Source organism: Patella vulgata, chromosome 3 (assembly GCF_932274485.2).
Source record: "Patella vulgata chromosome 3, xgPatVulg1.2, whole genome shotgun sequence".
Lineage (NCBI taxonomy): Eukaryota > Metazoa > Mollusca > Gastropoda > Patellidae > Patella > Patella vulgata.
Genome location: NC_065881.2, coordinates 6,784,822 through 6,803,164, shown reverse-complemented (window position 1 = coordinate 6,803,164; position 18,343 = coordinate 6,784,822). Strand labels below are relative to the sequence as shown.

General features: G+C 36.8%; 1 protein-coding gene across 5 annotated transcripts in view; it reads right to left on the bottom strand.

Annotated features, from left to right (window-relative positions):
• Positions 1 to 17,596, bottom strand: part of LOC126815928 (nucleolysin TIAR) — a 153,252-nt gene extending 135,656 nt beyond the window's left edge. For all 5 annotated transcript variants that reach the window (XM_050542038.1, XM_056099888.1, XM_050542037.1 and 2 more), the window contains exons 1-4: positions 17,536 to 17,596; positions 17,427 to 17,458; positions 17,178 to 17,274; positions 643 to 738 (exon numbers count right to left, since the gene is read on the bottom strand). In XM_050542038.1, the coding sequence (XP_050397995.1) occupies positions 643 to 738; positions 17,178 to 17,274; positions 17,427 to 17,458; positions 17,536 to 17,547 (237 nt within the window). In that variant the 5' untranslated portion in view covers positions 17,548 to 17,596. The remainder of the gene's footprint in view (positions 1 to 642; positions 739 to 17,177; positions 17,275 to 17,426; positions 17,459 to 17,535) is intronic.
• Positions 17,597 to 18,343: the final 747 nt, after the last annotated feature.

The following is an 18,343-nucleotide window of genomic DNA, read 5'->3' as shown; positions in this document are numbered from 1 at the left end:
GAAAGGCCAGAAATGTAAAATATAAAATATGTGACATTTACCCAGGGAAGAGACAATAATTTCAGTTTTGATGCTTGTGTCGGACCAAAGGGTCGTAATCACAAACTGTGCATGTCATTGTGCTAATTTTAGAATATGTACATGTGGATCTGTTTACCTTTATAACGTGATTGTAAGGCCTAATACATTTCCACACGAAACATGCAAAAATTTAGATTTTCTTTTCTTTTTTTTCCAAAGGGGTGGTAATTGATGACATTTTCCACTAAAAAAAAAATTGACTAAAATTCATCATTAAGTGTATATAAACACCAGGATATACACTTTTCATCACGTAATTAATCATGTGACGTGACCAATGTCCTCTGGGTCAACAAGTGCAGTGCACAAGACCACGGCAGAGCCGAATGTTGGATAGCAAAAGTTGTGTGGAAAATGATGCCGGACATGTACTTGAATGACAGACACATCAGGTGCCATTTTTTCAGTCGTATCATGGGCATTTAATCTGCAGTTGGAACATATCGGTTGCATTCTGATTAAAAACTAATGTGTGTACTTTGAACAACAGCATTGTTTTGAAACAAAAATTAAGGTTCAGACAAAATTTAGAGTTTAGATCTGGTTAATAAAATTACTTACTTTGCCCATACACATTCTTTTATTCATTGCTGCCAGTGCAGCACCGGCCGATGAATGGTCGTAGAATTCAACAAAGGCATAGGGGTCATTGCCAGGCTGAAAGTAATAAATGAAACAAAATGAAGCAGGAATTAGTCTGAAATTAAATACTTCAAAACTTTTGAATTAAAAGCTTTTGAAAAGCGCAACCAAGTACTTCTGGTTTTTTGCTGTATCATAAAATCTGACATTGGTTTGACTGGCGTGGTTTCGAATCCCTGGTTGTACGTGACAAGGAGAAGGGTCGCCTGTCCAACCTCGTGGGTTTTCTCCGGGTTCTCCGGTTTCCTCCCACTGCTAAGGAGCCCTACGCTCTATTAAACTATATGTTAATCCCGAAATGACCTAGTTTGTGTCGAGTGGACGTTAAACCCCATTTATCTCTCTCTCTTTTTATTTCTGGTTTCTAAATTAGTCTTTTTCCCCCAAAGAAATATGAAGGAAATTTTTTTTAACAGGTAAGAACAGAAAATTCAATAGGTGCCACTGTAACCTGGGTATCATTTAATCTTGTGTATCTAGCACTAATTTCTGTCACATTCATTTATCAAATCTCTGTTTAAAAATTCGTAAAAATTGTTTAAAATCCCCAAAAATCATCTAATTTGTACATATGTCCAAGTTAAAAGCTGACTGATTAATTTTGATAATGAGTGTCCAATTTTCAAGTATTTAATTTCCTGACCACTGTTCAAAGATTAATCATTATATACATGTACATCATTAATCAATTTTGTTTAAACATATTTTATTGACAAATATCAAAAGGATTGAGCACAAGTTTCAAAAACTTAGAAAAGCCCTTTCCATACATAGAAATGATAGACATTATTTAATACAAACAAGATTGCGAAATAGTATATACAATAATAAATAATTTATAAGTAATATAAGTAAAGTCAGATGAATTATATCGCAAAGCTCTATATAAAATTGGGTTGTTTATTTTTTAACAGTGATTGAGAAATTAAACACTTGTAAATTGGACACTCATTATTAAAATTGAATGGTCAGCTTTAAACTGGACAGAAGTACAAATTAAACGATTTATGGTGATTTTAAACATTTTTTACGTATTTTCAAACAAAGATTTAATATTAAACGAATGTAAAAGTAATTAGAGCTAGATACACAAGATTAAATGATAACCAGGTTTACAGTGTGTGCACAGGTAGGTGTGACCTTATTCATATTACATCTAGTCTTCAGTTTTATTAAAATGTAAAATCATAGGGAAGTATATAATTTAATTTTCCAGGTGGTTTTACCTGTAATTAAATACCTGTATTGTAGTTATATATATTTTATAACATGTTGTAATATAAATATTGATTTTATCATCTGCTATTCGATCCTCTCTGGGTGTGTACCACTGGACATGTGCACTGATAAGACAGGTCTCAAGAGAGAGAGAGAGAAAGAGATGGGGTTTAACGTCCACTTGACACAAACCAGGTCATTTCGAGACTAACACACGGTTCAATTTTATTTAAATAATTCGCATGCACGTAGGGGTCTTTAGCAGTGGGAGGAAAGCAGAGCAAATGGAGAAAACCCACGAGGTTGGACAGGTAACTTTACTCCTTGTCACATACAACCGGAATATCGAAACCATGCCAGTTGACTCAATGACAGATCTTATAATAGAACGCATGCGCTACCCATTTCGGTCACTAGTGTAGCTATTCTTTGTTGTTTCTTCATGTGTATGACATCATTCGTCTCCATCATACTTCCTGCTTCTACTCAATGTCAATAAAGTATACTTAAAGGTACATTGTGGAGAGAGAAATGGGGTTTAATGTCCACTCGACACAAACAATTCACCTCAAATAAATATAAACAAACAAGAGAGAGAGAGAGAAATGGAGTTTAACGTCCGATCGACACAAACTAGGTCATTTCGGGACTAACATATGGTTTAATTTTATTTACATAATTCGCTTGCGCGTAGGGGTCTTTAGCTGTGGGAGGAAACCAGAGGACCCGGAGAAAACCCACGAGGTTGGACAGGCGACCCTACTCCTTGTCACATACAACCGGGGATTCGAAACCACGCCAGTCGACTCAATGACAGACTTTATGATACAGCGCGCGCACGCTAACCATTCAGCCATCCAACCCCCCGATACATTATGGGAAATTAGATAAAGAGCGAACAGTTCTTACTATAATAGTTAAAAACTAGATAATGTAAAGTGAATTTGTTGAAAATTTCAGTCAAATTGGTCCACTATGAACCGAGATATCAGTTTTGTAAATTTACGCCTAGCCTCGTTCAACATTACTAAAGTTGGTACGTTAAAAAGCATAGTCTCGAGAGTTGATTATGGTCTGGATAAGTTAATTAATGTCTAATTAATAATTTAGATAAGATTTCAGGCCTAAAGAAAGACCTGCGATAAGCAGATTTAGCTCTTGCATAATGCATGTTTAAGATGGCTAGACTATTTTACTTTAACAATATGTATGTATCAGTTACCTCACTGATGAAAGTATTAAAAGTTCAATAAACGACAAGAAAATTATTGATTTTGAATTCCACACAACTCAACAGATATGCTCAAAACATATTTTCAAACAGGTTTTTTTTTATTCATCCACATGTAACCCATTATTTGCAAACTTGTATCAGTTATATTACTGATGAAAGTATTAAAAATTCAATAAAGGACAAGAAAATTATTGATTTTGAATTTCACAGAACAAATATGCTCAAAACATATTTTCAAACATAAGGTTTTTTTTATTCATCCACATGTAACCAATTATTTGCAAACATTTTGAATTTTTGAAAAAATTCTTACAAAAAAATATATTGAAACATAAAGTATGGGAAAAAATCTTTATCCACAGCTTGGACGACTAAGCTGTTAGTAGGCGTAAGACCCGTTACCTGTCAAACAATGCTTTTATTTTAATTTTTTTTTTAGTACCGATTGTAACTTCTTTAAAACTCAATACATTTATATTTTTAAACATATATTATGCAAGACCTAAATCTGCCATTTCAGGTCTTTCTTTAGGCCTGAAATGTTATCTAAATTATTAATTAGACATTAATTAGACATTCTTGGTTCAGAGTGGATCAATTTGACTGAAATTTTCAGCATATTCCCTTTACATTATCTATTCTTTAACTATTATAGTGAGAACTGCCAGCTCTTTTATCTAATCTCCCATAATATATCTTTAATATATAAATTCAATTACCCATACAACCTCTAACACCAGCTTAAGAATTATTTGGCTACAGATTATTTGGTAGGTACATCTACACTTGATCAAATAAAAAATTCACAAATTGACCCCAAAAATGTGGAGATTTCAACAGAAGACAAGAATGCAGACAACACCAATAGATTAGGTGGTAACTATTTGTATTAAATCTCGATGGTCTGTAATCAATCCAAGTTTGAAAGCTATGATGCGCAGAATAAACAAACAATAGAAAAAGAACAAACTTACAACCACGACATCCCAAGTATACAGCCAACGTAACGGTAAATCCATATCAAACTTAAAAAATTCAATTCAAGATACTTCCAAATCCCAGAGGTTTGAAAAACAAATGGGAGCAATATCCTCGGTTTTGTGGTTTTTGAGTTTGTAACAAGAGAGATATAAAGGCTAGGATGTAATGAATCATTAAAATTAACCTGGTTCATTGCAACATTAGAAGTATGAACTGAATATCTATAACACATCAAATATTATGACAAACCGGGGTCATAACATTGTATTATATCATCACTTCTCATCATATCAAACAATTTAACATTTGGGTTGAAAAACTCATCACAATTTACATTATACATTTGTTTTTAAATACTTCAGATATCTTTTGACCTGATAAAACTATAAATCAACTGAACACATAATTTGTAAATGAGTAAATGAGGGAAGAATGTCACATAAATAAGATATGAAATAACACTTTTCAGCACCTATCAGCCTAATGAAAAGGAAATGTGGTTTAATATTCTACTGTTCTGCTCCGACTGGGCTAATGAAGACGTGCATACGCCATACAGTGTGCCATGGGGGGGATTTTTGTCCGGGCAGCAGAACTATGACCCACTCTTATATCAAATTCCAACTGCTAAGGGATCTTTTATGTGCATTCCAATGTGTACACGGGACCTCTGGAAGTTTTTTCTGTCCCATCCGAACGACTAGACAGCAGTCCTTGTCAGGACCTTCGTCCTGCACCACTGACAAGGGGAAACCACGCCGGAAAATCTTGAACTCTCTCGGCCAATGCAGGGGTCAAACAGGGCCAGCGTAATGAAGCCAGGCATATGCCATGCAGTGTGTTAGGAGGGAAATTTTGCTCAGACAGTGAATCACTTTCACCTTCTCTTCGTGAAACGGTTATTGTATGTGCACTCCAGTATGTACATGGCTTTTTGTAACATAAGGCTTGATGCTGAAACATGTTCTGTAGCGCGTGGGGATCTTTAGCAGTGGGAGGAAACCTTAGAAGCCGGAGAAAACCCACGATGTTGGACAGGCGACCCTATTCCTTGCCACGTACAACCGGGGAATCGTAACCATGTCAGTTGACTCAATGACAGACCTTATGATACAGCACGCACATGCTAACCATTCAGCCATCCACCCCAACCGCACAAAACAGTGCATGATAATAACTATAGAAAGAATGTCCTAAAGTAAAAAACTATGAAAAAGATTCATCAATACATTAACAAATACATGGCTTCCGCACCTCAAAATTGTCGTAATTTAGTGAAGGGCAGAAAGTTTCCATCAATCAATTTCTTGGTTTATCTTGTGGAGCCAGTCGTACCAACAGTTGTTTAGAAGCCTGGTACCTGGACACAGGTAGCTCACACCGAATAGTGACCAATAGACTTCAAGGTTTAAGATATTTTTCAGTGAATAAGGGTCCGGGTCTAGTAAGATCTCAGAACTCTTTATTCTAGTTCCAAGCAAACAGCTAAAAGAAATGCCAAGCGTGTGTCAACTATAATACATTTTAGCTCTTGGTTAAAAATCATTGACACCTAAAAGACTTCAGATTTTATCTCAAGAGATCCTCAAACCAATGTTTATCATTTTAGATCTTGAAAAAGAATCTCAGGAGAGGACAGCTTTTCTTTATTGATGCTAATTGTCAGACTGTCAGGCTAAAGACTAATTACTTGCCGTAGAAAAATCTCTGGGGCATCAACTTGGGAAGTAATTAACACTAACTATTTTTATTTTCAACCACTTGTCATGGCCACAGTCGTCTGCTCTGGTACATATACATGTATAAATTAACAAAAAAAGAAGAAAGAAAGGAAATGAAATGGAAGTTTAACGTCCTACTGTTCTGCTCCTACTGGGCGAATGAAGACGGGCATGCGCCATACAGTTTGCTATGAAGGAAATTTTAACTAGACAGAAACCTAAAGACCTACTCTTATATCAAACTTTTACATGCACGCTTATGTATATACAGGACCTCGGTTTTTCGTCCCACCCGAACGACTAGACAGCTGTCCTTCTCGGGCCACCATGACTCCCTATAGCCTTATTCACTCATACTGAGCTCTAAGCTTAATTTTACTATGAAATACTTTGGCCCAATTCTTGGATTTTGTTTAAATGTTCTGATATGATAAAGATAGGACTACCTTGCTAAGAAAGAAAGACTAACATATGGTTCAATTTTATTTCAATAATTTGCTTGCGCGTTTGGGTCTTTAGCAGTGGGAGGAAACCGGGGACCCAGAGAAACCCCATGAGGTTGGAAGGCGACCCTACTCCTTGTCAAGTAGAACCGGGGTATCAGGGCTGGCCACGAATAAATTGATGGCGAGCAGATGACTGCTCACGCAAATTTAGGTTTGGGCGAGCAAGGCGAGCAATAAAAATTGCTCACGCAAAATGTTGTTTGCGTGAGCACACGTTTTGTAACATTGTTTCAATTTAAAATCATAAGAAAATTGCTATTCCTGGCACAAAGTTTGCAGTAAACATGTGTGACCATCGCTTTCTGTTTTTGACAGTCATACGTACTCTTCTTTATTAAAACCAATTTCCGTATGGATTTCTTCACCCCACGAAATAAATGTGGATAGGGCAATCAGGTTGCCTTTGGCCATTATTACGCTTAGATTGAAAATTATACGACTGCACAAAAGAATAAAAACCGAAGTTCTGATAAAATAGGAAATACCGATAAATATTAGTTCGAAACGTGTTCATTTAGCGTGAATGCCAAATGCCAGATGTAAACATTCTTTACTTTAGACTTGATTATCACGTGTTTGTTACTGGTGTTCGTGGGAAAACCAGTCATGACGTTCAGGTCTAAAGTGTATTTTTAGTAACACAAGTTGCGAGTAACTTTATTAGCCAATCAAATTTCAGGAGGAAATGCCGAGTGCAGCTGGGTGAATCTCAGTTTGACAGACGAATTTATGACGTTATTGACATTGTTGGGTTAGTTTCGGCAATAAACTTGTCAATATTTTGATTATTTTTACTGGGTTTTCTTAAAATTTTGCGCGAGCAACGAACCGCTCGCGTAAATGTAGATTTACGCGAGCACAGCGCGAGCGCGAGCAGTTGCTCGCGTCTCGTGGCAAGCCCTGGGGTATCGAAAGCACGCCAATTGACTCAGTGACAGACCTTATGATACAACGTGCACATGCTAACCATTCGTGTATTTAGCAATAATTTCTTTAACATTCATTCAATATCAAATCTTTGTTTAAAAATTCATAAAAATCATTTAACATCACACAAAACCATCTAATTTATACTTGTGTCCAGTTTAAAGCTGACCATTCAATTTTAATAATGAGTGTCCAATTTACAAGTATTTAATTTCCCAATCACTGTTAAAAAATAAACAACCCAATTGATAACTGATGCATAATGATTAATCTTTGAACAGTGGTCAGGAAATTAAATACTTGTAAATAGGACACTCATTATCAAAACTAATCAGTCAGCTTTAAACTGGACCCAAGTACAAATATTTAAATAAAGATTTGATATTAAACATACATTATGCAAGAGCTAAATCTGTCTATTGCCGGTCTTTCTTTAGGCCTGAAATGTTATCTAAATTATTAATTAGACATTAATTAACTTATCCAGACCATCGCTAGCCTGCGATCTTAAGTGGATTGTGAGCCGATTTACTGCATAACTTTCCTTCTCGATTAAACGATTAAATAGATAATCGAGACTATGCTGTTTATTGTACTGACTTTAGTAATGATGACCGAGGCTGGGCAGAAATTTCATTCGCTTAGTTTTCAGTTCATAGTGGATCAATTTGAATGAAATTTTCAGCAAATTGCCTTTACGTTATCTAGTTTTTTAACTATTATAGTGAGAACTGCCAACTCGTTATCGAATCTCCCATAATGTATCTTTAAATGAATGTGAAAGAAATTAGTGCTAAATACACAAGATTAAATAATACGATGGTTACAGTGTAGGTCATTTCTTTATGAAGAGTTGTGTGAATGAATGAGCTCCCTTGTCTCATTCCGTTTACCATGATCTTCAACAGGGAAAACAAACATTGTTCTATTTGTCTATATATTTCTTGTATAAAGCAGTCTTATTATATTAGTGTTTCAAACATACTGAATCCAAATTGTAAAGTTATACTATTAATACAGTATAGTAATTAACCAGAAATGGAACATTCTGTCATGGCGTTGTGTGTGAATTCAATTCACTTCTGTCTAAACAAGTCAAATGTATAGTCATGGCTCGAAATGTTCGCCTGTCTACTTGTCGGCGACAGGCGATTTTTTCGTCTGACAGGTAGCAAATAAAACTACCTGTCGCTTGCGACAGGTGGACTTAATTTTACTTGATGTTCAGTAAATTGACCACAATACTCACGTCCATGTCACGTACATTTAATTATTTGTTTCTAAATGCAAGAATCAAGCACAGATTAACCGCGAAAAGCCGCCATTTGCACTGTTTACATTTCGCTCTGTCGTAGGCTACAGTTACTCACACAGTTTGGAAGTAGACAATTTTATATCAATGAATTTCACACCATCTACGCTAGTTTTCATCTGCTTGACACTAGTTTATAGCATTATGGAGTATTATATCTAAATAAATTAAAACGCACCCCCAAGTCACCTGAAATAATTCTGCCGTAACGACACCACAGTAAATATAGTAGTGGTTGGAATGGAAATGCACACGGCTCGTTGCTTGGTGTATTTAATCATTTAAAAAGTTTTAAACAATTTCCATAAATAAAGGCTATGAATAATTTATAAGACAATTTGACAAAATCAAAAAATCAGGTCGGAAAAATATTTCACATATAAATATAATTTGTAGTGTAAATATAGTCCGGATATGTGAGAAGGGAATTCCAGGTGGCGTTATCTGTCCTTCGCACGCGGTAGATGTAAATACGGTGCCATGAACAGGTGTGATTTGTGTTTTGATCTTCAATTTATTACGGATATTTTAAAATCTGAATTCTACAACTCAACGGCGAGTATTCGATTTAGTACGGAAGTGTGGTACCATGATACATTGCGGAATTCACGTCGATACGGATGATAGAATTGTACGAATCTTCGAGTCGCTGAGCCAAAGCAGATTCGCCGACTTTCAAGAACTTTTAGGCAATCCAATGTCGAAGAAATAAAAAATTTTCATATTACGATATTTATATAGAGCAATGTACGTCAAAGACCTAACCACGTGTGTGTGTACCTACATGTATGGATATGTGTGATGTGATTAGTCTTTGAGTTTGATAATTGAGAGTGACCAGTTATTTACTGAAGCCACAGGTATGAAGAGGCCTGATAGTTAATTTGACTCCCATTGCTGTCACATAAAAAAAGCATGAGAGAAATGGGATGTAATGTCCACACAATACAAACTAGGTCATTTCGGAACTAAGATATTAAACAAATTTATTACGACAATTCGCATGCGCATAGGGGTCTTTATCATTGGAAGGAAACCACCCACTCCCTGTTACAGTGGTTCTCAACCTTTTTTTAGCCAACGGCACACCTTGTAACACATGAAAAAATAGTGGCACACCAGGCTAAATATACATGAAAAATATTTGAATTTTCAAATTGAAAACAGGGCAAGTCATAGACGGCATGCAGCCGTAGACAGGGACTAGTCATAGACACTTAGAATGACTCTCAGTCAAACTAAATAAAGAGAGACACAGCTATGAACTAACTTTTTTGCAGTGTGTTGAATTTCATCAAATAGCTGGCTTCTTTAGTGAGAAATTTTCTGAGTGCGCCGTTCAAATTTCTCTGGTTGAGAATCCCTGTCCTGTCATGTGAATGACAGACCTTATGAAATAAAGCACTCACATTAGACCCTTCAGTCCCCATCACAAACAAGCAATGGATCAAAATTAGTGAATAGTTTATCATCACGTTTGATGATGTAATTAAAATCTAAAATTATATTTATGAAAAATGTTTCCATAGGACTTTCTTAAATATTAGTACCATAGTACTGTTTATGAGTAAGACTAAGAGAAAAGAAATTCATAAAGGGACCGAACTCCATGGAGATATTATTACTTATTGGATCCAGACCACCACTACTTCCCTCTTTTGATTACCCCAGTTAATGTATATGTAGATCCCCCCCGCTACTGCATGTGCTTATTGTTTGACTTTTACGAGTAGAATAGAACACAAGGGTCTGAATTAATATTTTCTGCAAGATTTTGGTGCAGATTTTGAGGAAGAATAACAAGGCCAAGGGGTTGATTACATTGAAATGGAGAGAGAGAGAGAGAGAGAAATGGGGTTTAACCTCCACTCGACACAAACTAGGTGATTTCGGGACTAACACATGGTTCAATTTTATTTCAATAACTCGCTTGTGCATAGGGGTCTTTAACAGTGGGAGGAAACTGGAGGAGTGGGAGGAAACTGGAGGTTGGAAAGGCGACCCAACTCCTTGTCACGTACAATAGGGGAATCGAAACCCCGCCAGTTGACTCAATGACAGACCGTATGATACAGCGCACGCATGCTAACCGTTTGGCCATCCAACCCCCCAATTTTCTGAGTGTGCCGTTCAAATTTCTCTGGTTGAGAATCACTGACCTTATGATATAAAGAACTCACATTAGACCCTTCAGTCCCCATCACACACAAGCAATGGATCAATATTAGTGAATGGTTTATCATCACGATTGGTGATGTAATTAAAATCTAAAATTACATTTAAGAAAAATGTTTCAATAGGACTTCCTTAAACATTAGTACTGTTTATTTATAAGTAAGAGAAAAGAAATTCATAAAGGGACCGAACTCCATGGAGATATTATTACTTATTGGATCCAGACTACCACTACTTCCCTCTTTATATTACCTCAATCAGTGCACACGGAGTTCCTTCCCTCTCCCCCCACTCCCTCCCTTTTGCGTATGCTTATTGTTTGACTTTTATCAGAAGAATAGAGAGAGAAATGGGGTTTAACGTCCACTCGACACAAACAAGGTCATTTCGGGACTAACACATGGTTCAATTTTATTTCAATAAATCGCTTTAGCAGAGGGAGGAAACCGGAGAACCCAGAGAAAACCATGAGGTTGGACAGGCGACCCTACACCTTGTCACGTACAAGCGGGGTATCGAAACCTCTCCAGTTGACTCAATGACAGACCGTATGATACATTGCGCACATGCTAACCATTCGGCCATTCAACCCCCCACAAGTAGAATAGAACACAAGGGTCTGAAATAATATTTTCTGCAAGGTTTTGGTGCAGATTTTGAGGAAGAACAACAAGGGGTTGGTTACATTGAAATGGTATTCATTCTGATTAAAATACAGATATATCGCAACAAATGTCTATCTACAGCACCACGCCACACAATAAGAGCTTAACGGAACAAACCATTTGATTGGCTAATCCCCTACATTACCCAGAACATGGGTTATTCAACAACACTTCCAGGTTATGACTGTAGGAAAGACAAGTAAAACGAAATTTTGAACTATGAAAAAAAAACGAAACGATATAGGATCTGAGTTTAAATTAGACATATTTTTACTAGTAGTAGTGTGCCATTTCCAGTTTTTGTATTTTAGTATTTCCACAGGGAACCTCATACAATTCAGTAAAAGGTTGTCACATATTGGTCCAGCGGTGGAGTGTGCAACTCATAAAAAAAACTTGGAAAAAGTTAATGAGTTAGTCAAAGAGACAATATTAAAGTCATTGGGGAAATCAATGTTGACCTGAAGTCTTATCACTGATTTGAAATGAAATGAAATGGGGTTTAATGTCCTACTGTTCTGCTCCGATCTGTGCTAATGAAGACGGGCATACGCCATACAGTGTGCTATGAGGGAAATTTTGCTCGGACAGCTGCACTATGGCCTGCTCTTATATCAAATTCCAACTGTCAAGGGATCTTTTACGTGCACGCCAATGTTTACACGGGACCTCGGTTTTTCGTCCCATTCGAACGACTAGACAGCTGTCCTTGTCAGGCCCTCCGTCCTTATCACTGATTTAGTTATCAGCTATCACTGTATATACAGTTCTCTATGGGGTAGTATACACCCAGGTCTCATTTATATGGAGAGAGAAATGAGGTTTAACATCCACTCTACACAAACTAGGTCATTTCGGGACTAACATATGGTTTAATTTTATTTCAATAATTCACTTGAGCGTAGGGGTCTTTAGCAGTGGGTGGAAAACGGAGGACCCGGAGAAAACCCACAAATTGGACAGGCGACCCTACTCCTTGTCACGTACAACCGTGAAATCCAAACCACACCAGTTGATTCCACGACAGGCCTTATGATACAGCACACACGTGCAAACCATTCGGCCATCCAACCCCCCTGGGGCAGAGAGAGAGCGAGAGGTTTACTGACACAAACGAGGTCATTTTGAGAATAACATATGGTTCAATTCTATTTCAATAATTCGCTGCCCGTAACTCTAGAAATAATTAACGGAAATTGTTGAAATTAAATAGCCGTCTTCGTCTAACTAATATTTATAACCTATATAAATTTCAGAAAAATCGGATAATATAGTAAGTATGTAGGGTGTTCACCAAAAATTGTCAATGACCGACGTATAGATGTACGTATAGGGGCGACGGCAACATACGAACGACCATGTGGGCATATTAAATGTATCCATAAATGGCAGTCTGTCTCATAGATTGACATAAAAGGCACTTCTTTCTTGTATGTGTGGATCTAATGGATACTGGTAGTGAGAACCACGACTTGAGAGAATTAAATGTCGGAAAAAAAAAAGTTGGTAGGAGATAATCCAGGAATTTACTTTGATATTTATGGTAAATGGACAGCAACAGTTGACAGGGGATAATTCAGGAATTTATTTCGATGTTTTAGTAAATGGAAAGCAACTAACAAGAAATTCAAAATTAAAATGGCTTCTCCCACAATCAAGGCAAATGATAAACAAAGAATAAAAAAAATAGATTCTCGTGGCATGGGTTAGCTTTCTACTGCATTAAATGTTTTTAGAGGGATTTAATGCTAACTTGAGAAAGAGTTTAACATCCATCTGACAAAAACTAGATCATTTGGGGACTAACATATGGTTCAATTTTATTTCAACAAATTGCGATTCAGGTGCTACCAGGTCAATATTTACCAAGAAAACAACAGGATAAAATGAATAATTAATATTTTAAGTCCTGTTGGTGTCGTAGATAATGTGTGATGTGAACAATTAAGTTTGACAGATTACTTGCTGAAGCGACAAAGAAAACATAATTCAGCATCTTGCGATTCAATGCGCAAATCGTGATAAATCGATTCAAAGATATTTCTTGCCAGCATTATTAAAATTACATGGGAAGTTGGGACTTTAAACTCATCCTTAAACCATGAAAGGGAAAATGGGGTTTAACATCCTACTTTCTGCACCAACTGGGATAATGAATATGGAAGAGAGAGAGAGAGAGAGAGAGAGAGAGAAATGGGGTTTAAGTCCACTCGACACAAACTAGGTCATTTCAAACATATGGTTTAATTTTATTTCAATAATTCGCTTGCGCGTAGGGGTCTTTAGCTGTGGGAGGAAACCAGAGGACCCGGAGAAAACCCACGAGGTTGGACAGGCAACCCTACTCCTTGTCACGTAGAACCGGGGATTCGAAACCATGCCAGTTGACTCAATGACAGGCTTTATGATACAGCACGCACGTGCTAACCATTCGGCCATCCAACCCCCCTAATGAAGATGGGCATATGCCATATGGTGTGCTATAGTATGAAGTTAATTTTGCCTAGATAGCCGCACAGAGAGAGAGTCACTCAACACAAACTAGGTCATTTTGGCTCTAACATATGGTTCAATTTTACTTCAATAATTTGCTTGAGCGTAGGGGTCTATAGCAGTGGGAGGAAACCGGAGGACCCTGAGAAAACCCATGAGGTTGGACAGGCAACCCATCTGAAAGAAACTCCAGCAAAAGTAAGCTGGTAATCATTTTAAAAAGATTTTGTTCCTAAATTTATTTCTTAAAACATTTAGGTTCAAATGAATTTCAAAATTAAATGAATGGGTAAGCTTAAATAACAGCTTCAATAGCTTTCTGTGGAATTTTCTTTTTCATTGTTGTTTAAACTGAATGTTCAGTCAACCGTAAATTCTTAATTTATCAATCACATTTATAGCGAGAGAGAGTGAGAGAAATGGGGTTTAACGTACACTCGACACAATAGGTCATTTCGGGACTAACATATGGTTTTAATAATATTTCAATAATTCGCTTGCGCCTAAGGGTCTTTAGCAGTGGGAGGAAACAAGGACCCAGATAAAAGCCACGAGGCTGGACAGGTGACCCTACTCCGGGGAATCAAAACCCCAGCAGTTGACTCGATGACAGACCTTATGATACAGCACACACATGCTAACCATTTGATGATCCGACCCCCCTTTATGGGTGATAAACAAAACTTCTAACAACCTATATATATTCATATTTTGTCATCCCTTGCCTATCAGCCTGTCACACTCGGCAAACCTCAGCAGATTCCGTTACTCTACACCTAGCCTCGGCTGTATGACGATAAGTCATATGTACCTACGCCTATACAATTGCAATGCGGTACCACTTTACTTATTAGGAAAACTCCAGCTTTTAAAAAGAAGTTATCAAAGTTGTCCTTGTTTGAAGAAAATCGGAAAAACTTGAAACAAAAACACCTCCAGACTTTGAAATATTTTATGATCAAACATTCTTCAAAGAAGTTGTCATGGGCAACGCCGTTGGTAATCCGGGAGAGAGAGAGAGATAGGGTTTAACGTCCACTTGACACAGACTAGGTCACTTTGAGACTAACATACGGTTTAATTTTATTTCACTAATCCGCTTGCGCGTAGGGGTCTTTAGCAGTGGGAGGAAAACGGAGGGCCCAGAGAAAACCCACGAGGTTTGACAGGCAACCCTACTCCTTGTCACGTACAACCGGGGATTCGAAACCACGCCAGTTGACTCAATGACAGGCCTCATGATACAGCGCGCGTGTGCTAACCATTCGGCCATATCCCCCCCCCCCCTGTAATTAGTAGTTCCAGTGGCGGACTTCATCATACAGCCGAGGCTAGATGTAGGGTACTGGAATCTGCCGAGGTTTACCAAGTGCAGCCTGTCAATGTCATATTTTTTTATATTCCTATAAAATTGTACGATCTCTGCATATGCTGCACTCTGTATATTAGAAACGATTCCGCTACTGATGTCTTCCGTCTTGCTCCTGTCACAGTAGTGGGCCGTTCTAAGGATTTCCTTTGTGAAAGTTTTAACATATAATAACCCAATTCTTTCCTTTCCATCTTAAAATGTCCGAAATAATAATAGACCATATGTTGCGGAGGATAGGTATTATTATTAATTGCTCGTTCAAACACGAACAAAAGTTGTTTATTGACTATGTTATTCAAAAAATTGATGTAATGGGCGGCTTGCCAACTGGATTTGGCAAATCTATAACATTTGTTATCCTATTAGATGTAAGAATTATCCATCAAAAGTTGACAAAATTGAATAAATAAATGAATGAAACAGGGTTTAACGCCCCATTATTCTGCTCTGACTGGGCTAATGAAGACGGGCATATGCCATACAGTGTGCTATGAGGGAAATTTGATGCCATTTTCTTCTTCCAATTTCCAATACATCTTTGATGGTCTTGTCGGTTCTAGACCTACCCACAACCGTTTGATCTATTTGATAAGGCCAACTTCAAGTTTGGTCAAAGGCCATAAGCCATAAACAGGGCGAATGCTAATTCCAACCCTAACCCTGGACCTAGCCCCAATGTTTACCCTAACCTACAATCTCACCAACAATCACGTGCCCTAACGTTATTTACATCTCAGCAACCATGACCAATTGAAATGGCCTTAACAATTAGATTTAGTCATCCACAGCCTTGGTAAATAATGACCTTTTGGTACATGGCTTGCTAGTTGTGAATGATTTGCGAAAGTTGCAGTATTCATCCATTTTGGACAAAGTCTAATAATAGTTTTCATTTCAAAGACCAAAAACATGTGATTCCTGTCACTGACATCATTGAGTTCCGATATTCTCTCATAGTAGTGGTATACAGTAACAAAACTGTATAAGGAAAGCGATGAACGGGGGTAAATGTGACGACATATTTGGCGAGATTTCACCTGGGTGATGCAAAGCCATCCTGTACATCATTCGAAATATTGCTTCGAAAATGTAGAACGCATTACCACAAAGAAAAACTGTTCAGTAACTATCTTAGTGGTCCACTCTTCACTTTTTGTGATAGAATTACTTATTTCAATACAAACTGTGATATTTGTTGTAAATTGTGCGTTTGAAGCTATTTTTACTTGCGCAAAGCCTTAAAGAGTACATTAATTGTTACAACGGACAAGACACTGCTACACTAATGCAGTTATCTGTAAATCTGCAATTGTTTCCATATTTGCTATTAAAAAGATAAACTTATGGTACTGGTACCCAACTTCTTCGCAATTCTGTTGGGGTGTGTAAGACATAGGCCTATGACTAAGACAAAAGAGGGTGAAACCATAATATGAATCCTCTTTCCCTGCGAATCTTTACCTAAAATCAACCAAAATTAACAAAGGTTCCTGTATGTGTGTCAAATTTTCTGCTCTGTTAATACTTAACTTTAATCACAGCACCCCATTATTGTGAGTTGAGGGGCTTATTGTCTGACAAATTGACATTTTCCAAATGAAATGAAACAAAAAAAATTTGCAACAATCAATGCCCTAGCTTGGATCTTTTTAAAATGTAAAGAATCAAGCAGGTTACATATCAATCTAAAGTGTACAAAACTATTGAACTGAAGTGTTTATATTAATAATGAAACCCTGAGAAATGATGAGAGCCAGTGAGATTAGACAACGTGGTTTCACGAATCAATCATAACTGATAAACATTCCCTGCCACAAGTTCCGGTGTAAATTTTAGCAACACAAACTTACCTCGTGAATAATTTTACAGCTTTTACACGGGCCAATCTGTCCGAATAAAGCAATAATCAGTTGTTCTGTCACCGCTGGGTCTAAATTACCCACATATCTGAAATCGATCAAATAAAACAAATAATTTCTGTGAAGATCGGCATAGTTGTTGAAGCGAGGTAAATGCACACAAATCGTAAAACGGAAGAACAATCCGGTGTCGAGGAAAACTTTACATTCTAAAAGTAGAATATTTAACGATATACTTACAAAGTGCGGGGATTAACTTCTTCTGTGTACATCTGAAAAGAGAGAAATAAAGTTAGTGTAAAGTTCAATTGGCCAAAAACTAACCAAGTAAAGTTAAAAAGTATTGTACCTGTTTCGACATTATGGCGACTTCACACACGCGAAACGGAAGTTGCGCATGCGTGATAGGGAATTATGGGAAAACCCGCCAATGTCTAAAATCATTTCCTGGACCAAAAGGAAATCGAAAGTAGACCGATTCGATAAAATTCAAGCCGCGATTTTTAACAGAGAGATGGAAGTATTATCGTATTTGTATATTGGACATTACATAATTTAATAAGAAAATATTTTTAAATCTTTTTTTTAGGACTGTTATGAAATTACATTAATTAAGAAAAACAAAATTTTCGACTATTCGACCCGCCTGTCGCTTTTTTGGGTCATCAATCAATTAATATCAAAGCGACATTTGTTTTTGTTTTTTTTTTAAATTGGTCTATGGGGTTGTCAGCCGAAAATGTACGACATAAGAAAATAACATTTATCTTTGGTTTGGTTTTTTTTTTCTACTTTGTTATTTTTCCTAATTTAGTTTTGCCGCACCTTATTTTTTTTTTTAAATGAGATTAGTATAGAATTACAAAAATGGCTTTTTGTACCAATGAAATTGAAACATTGGAACAAATAAAATTGAAACATTGGAACAAATAAAATTGAAACATTGAAACAAACAAAATTCAAGCATTGGAACAAATATAATTGAAACATTGGAACAAATGAATTTGAAGCATTGGAACAAATATAATTGAAACATAGGAACAAATGAATTTGAAGCATTGGAAAAAATGAAATTGAAACATTGGAACACCTGTAATATTAATGTATAATGTAAAAATCTACTGCATTGAATAGAGTTGGTTTGTATATTAATCGAA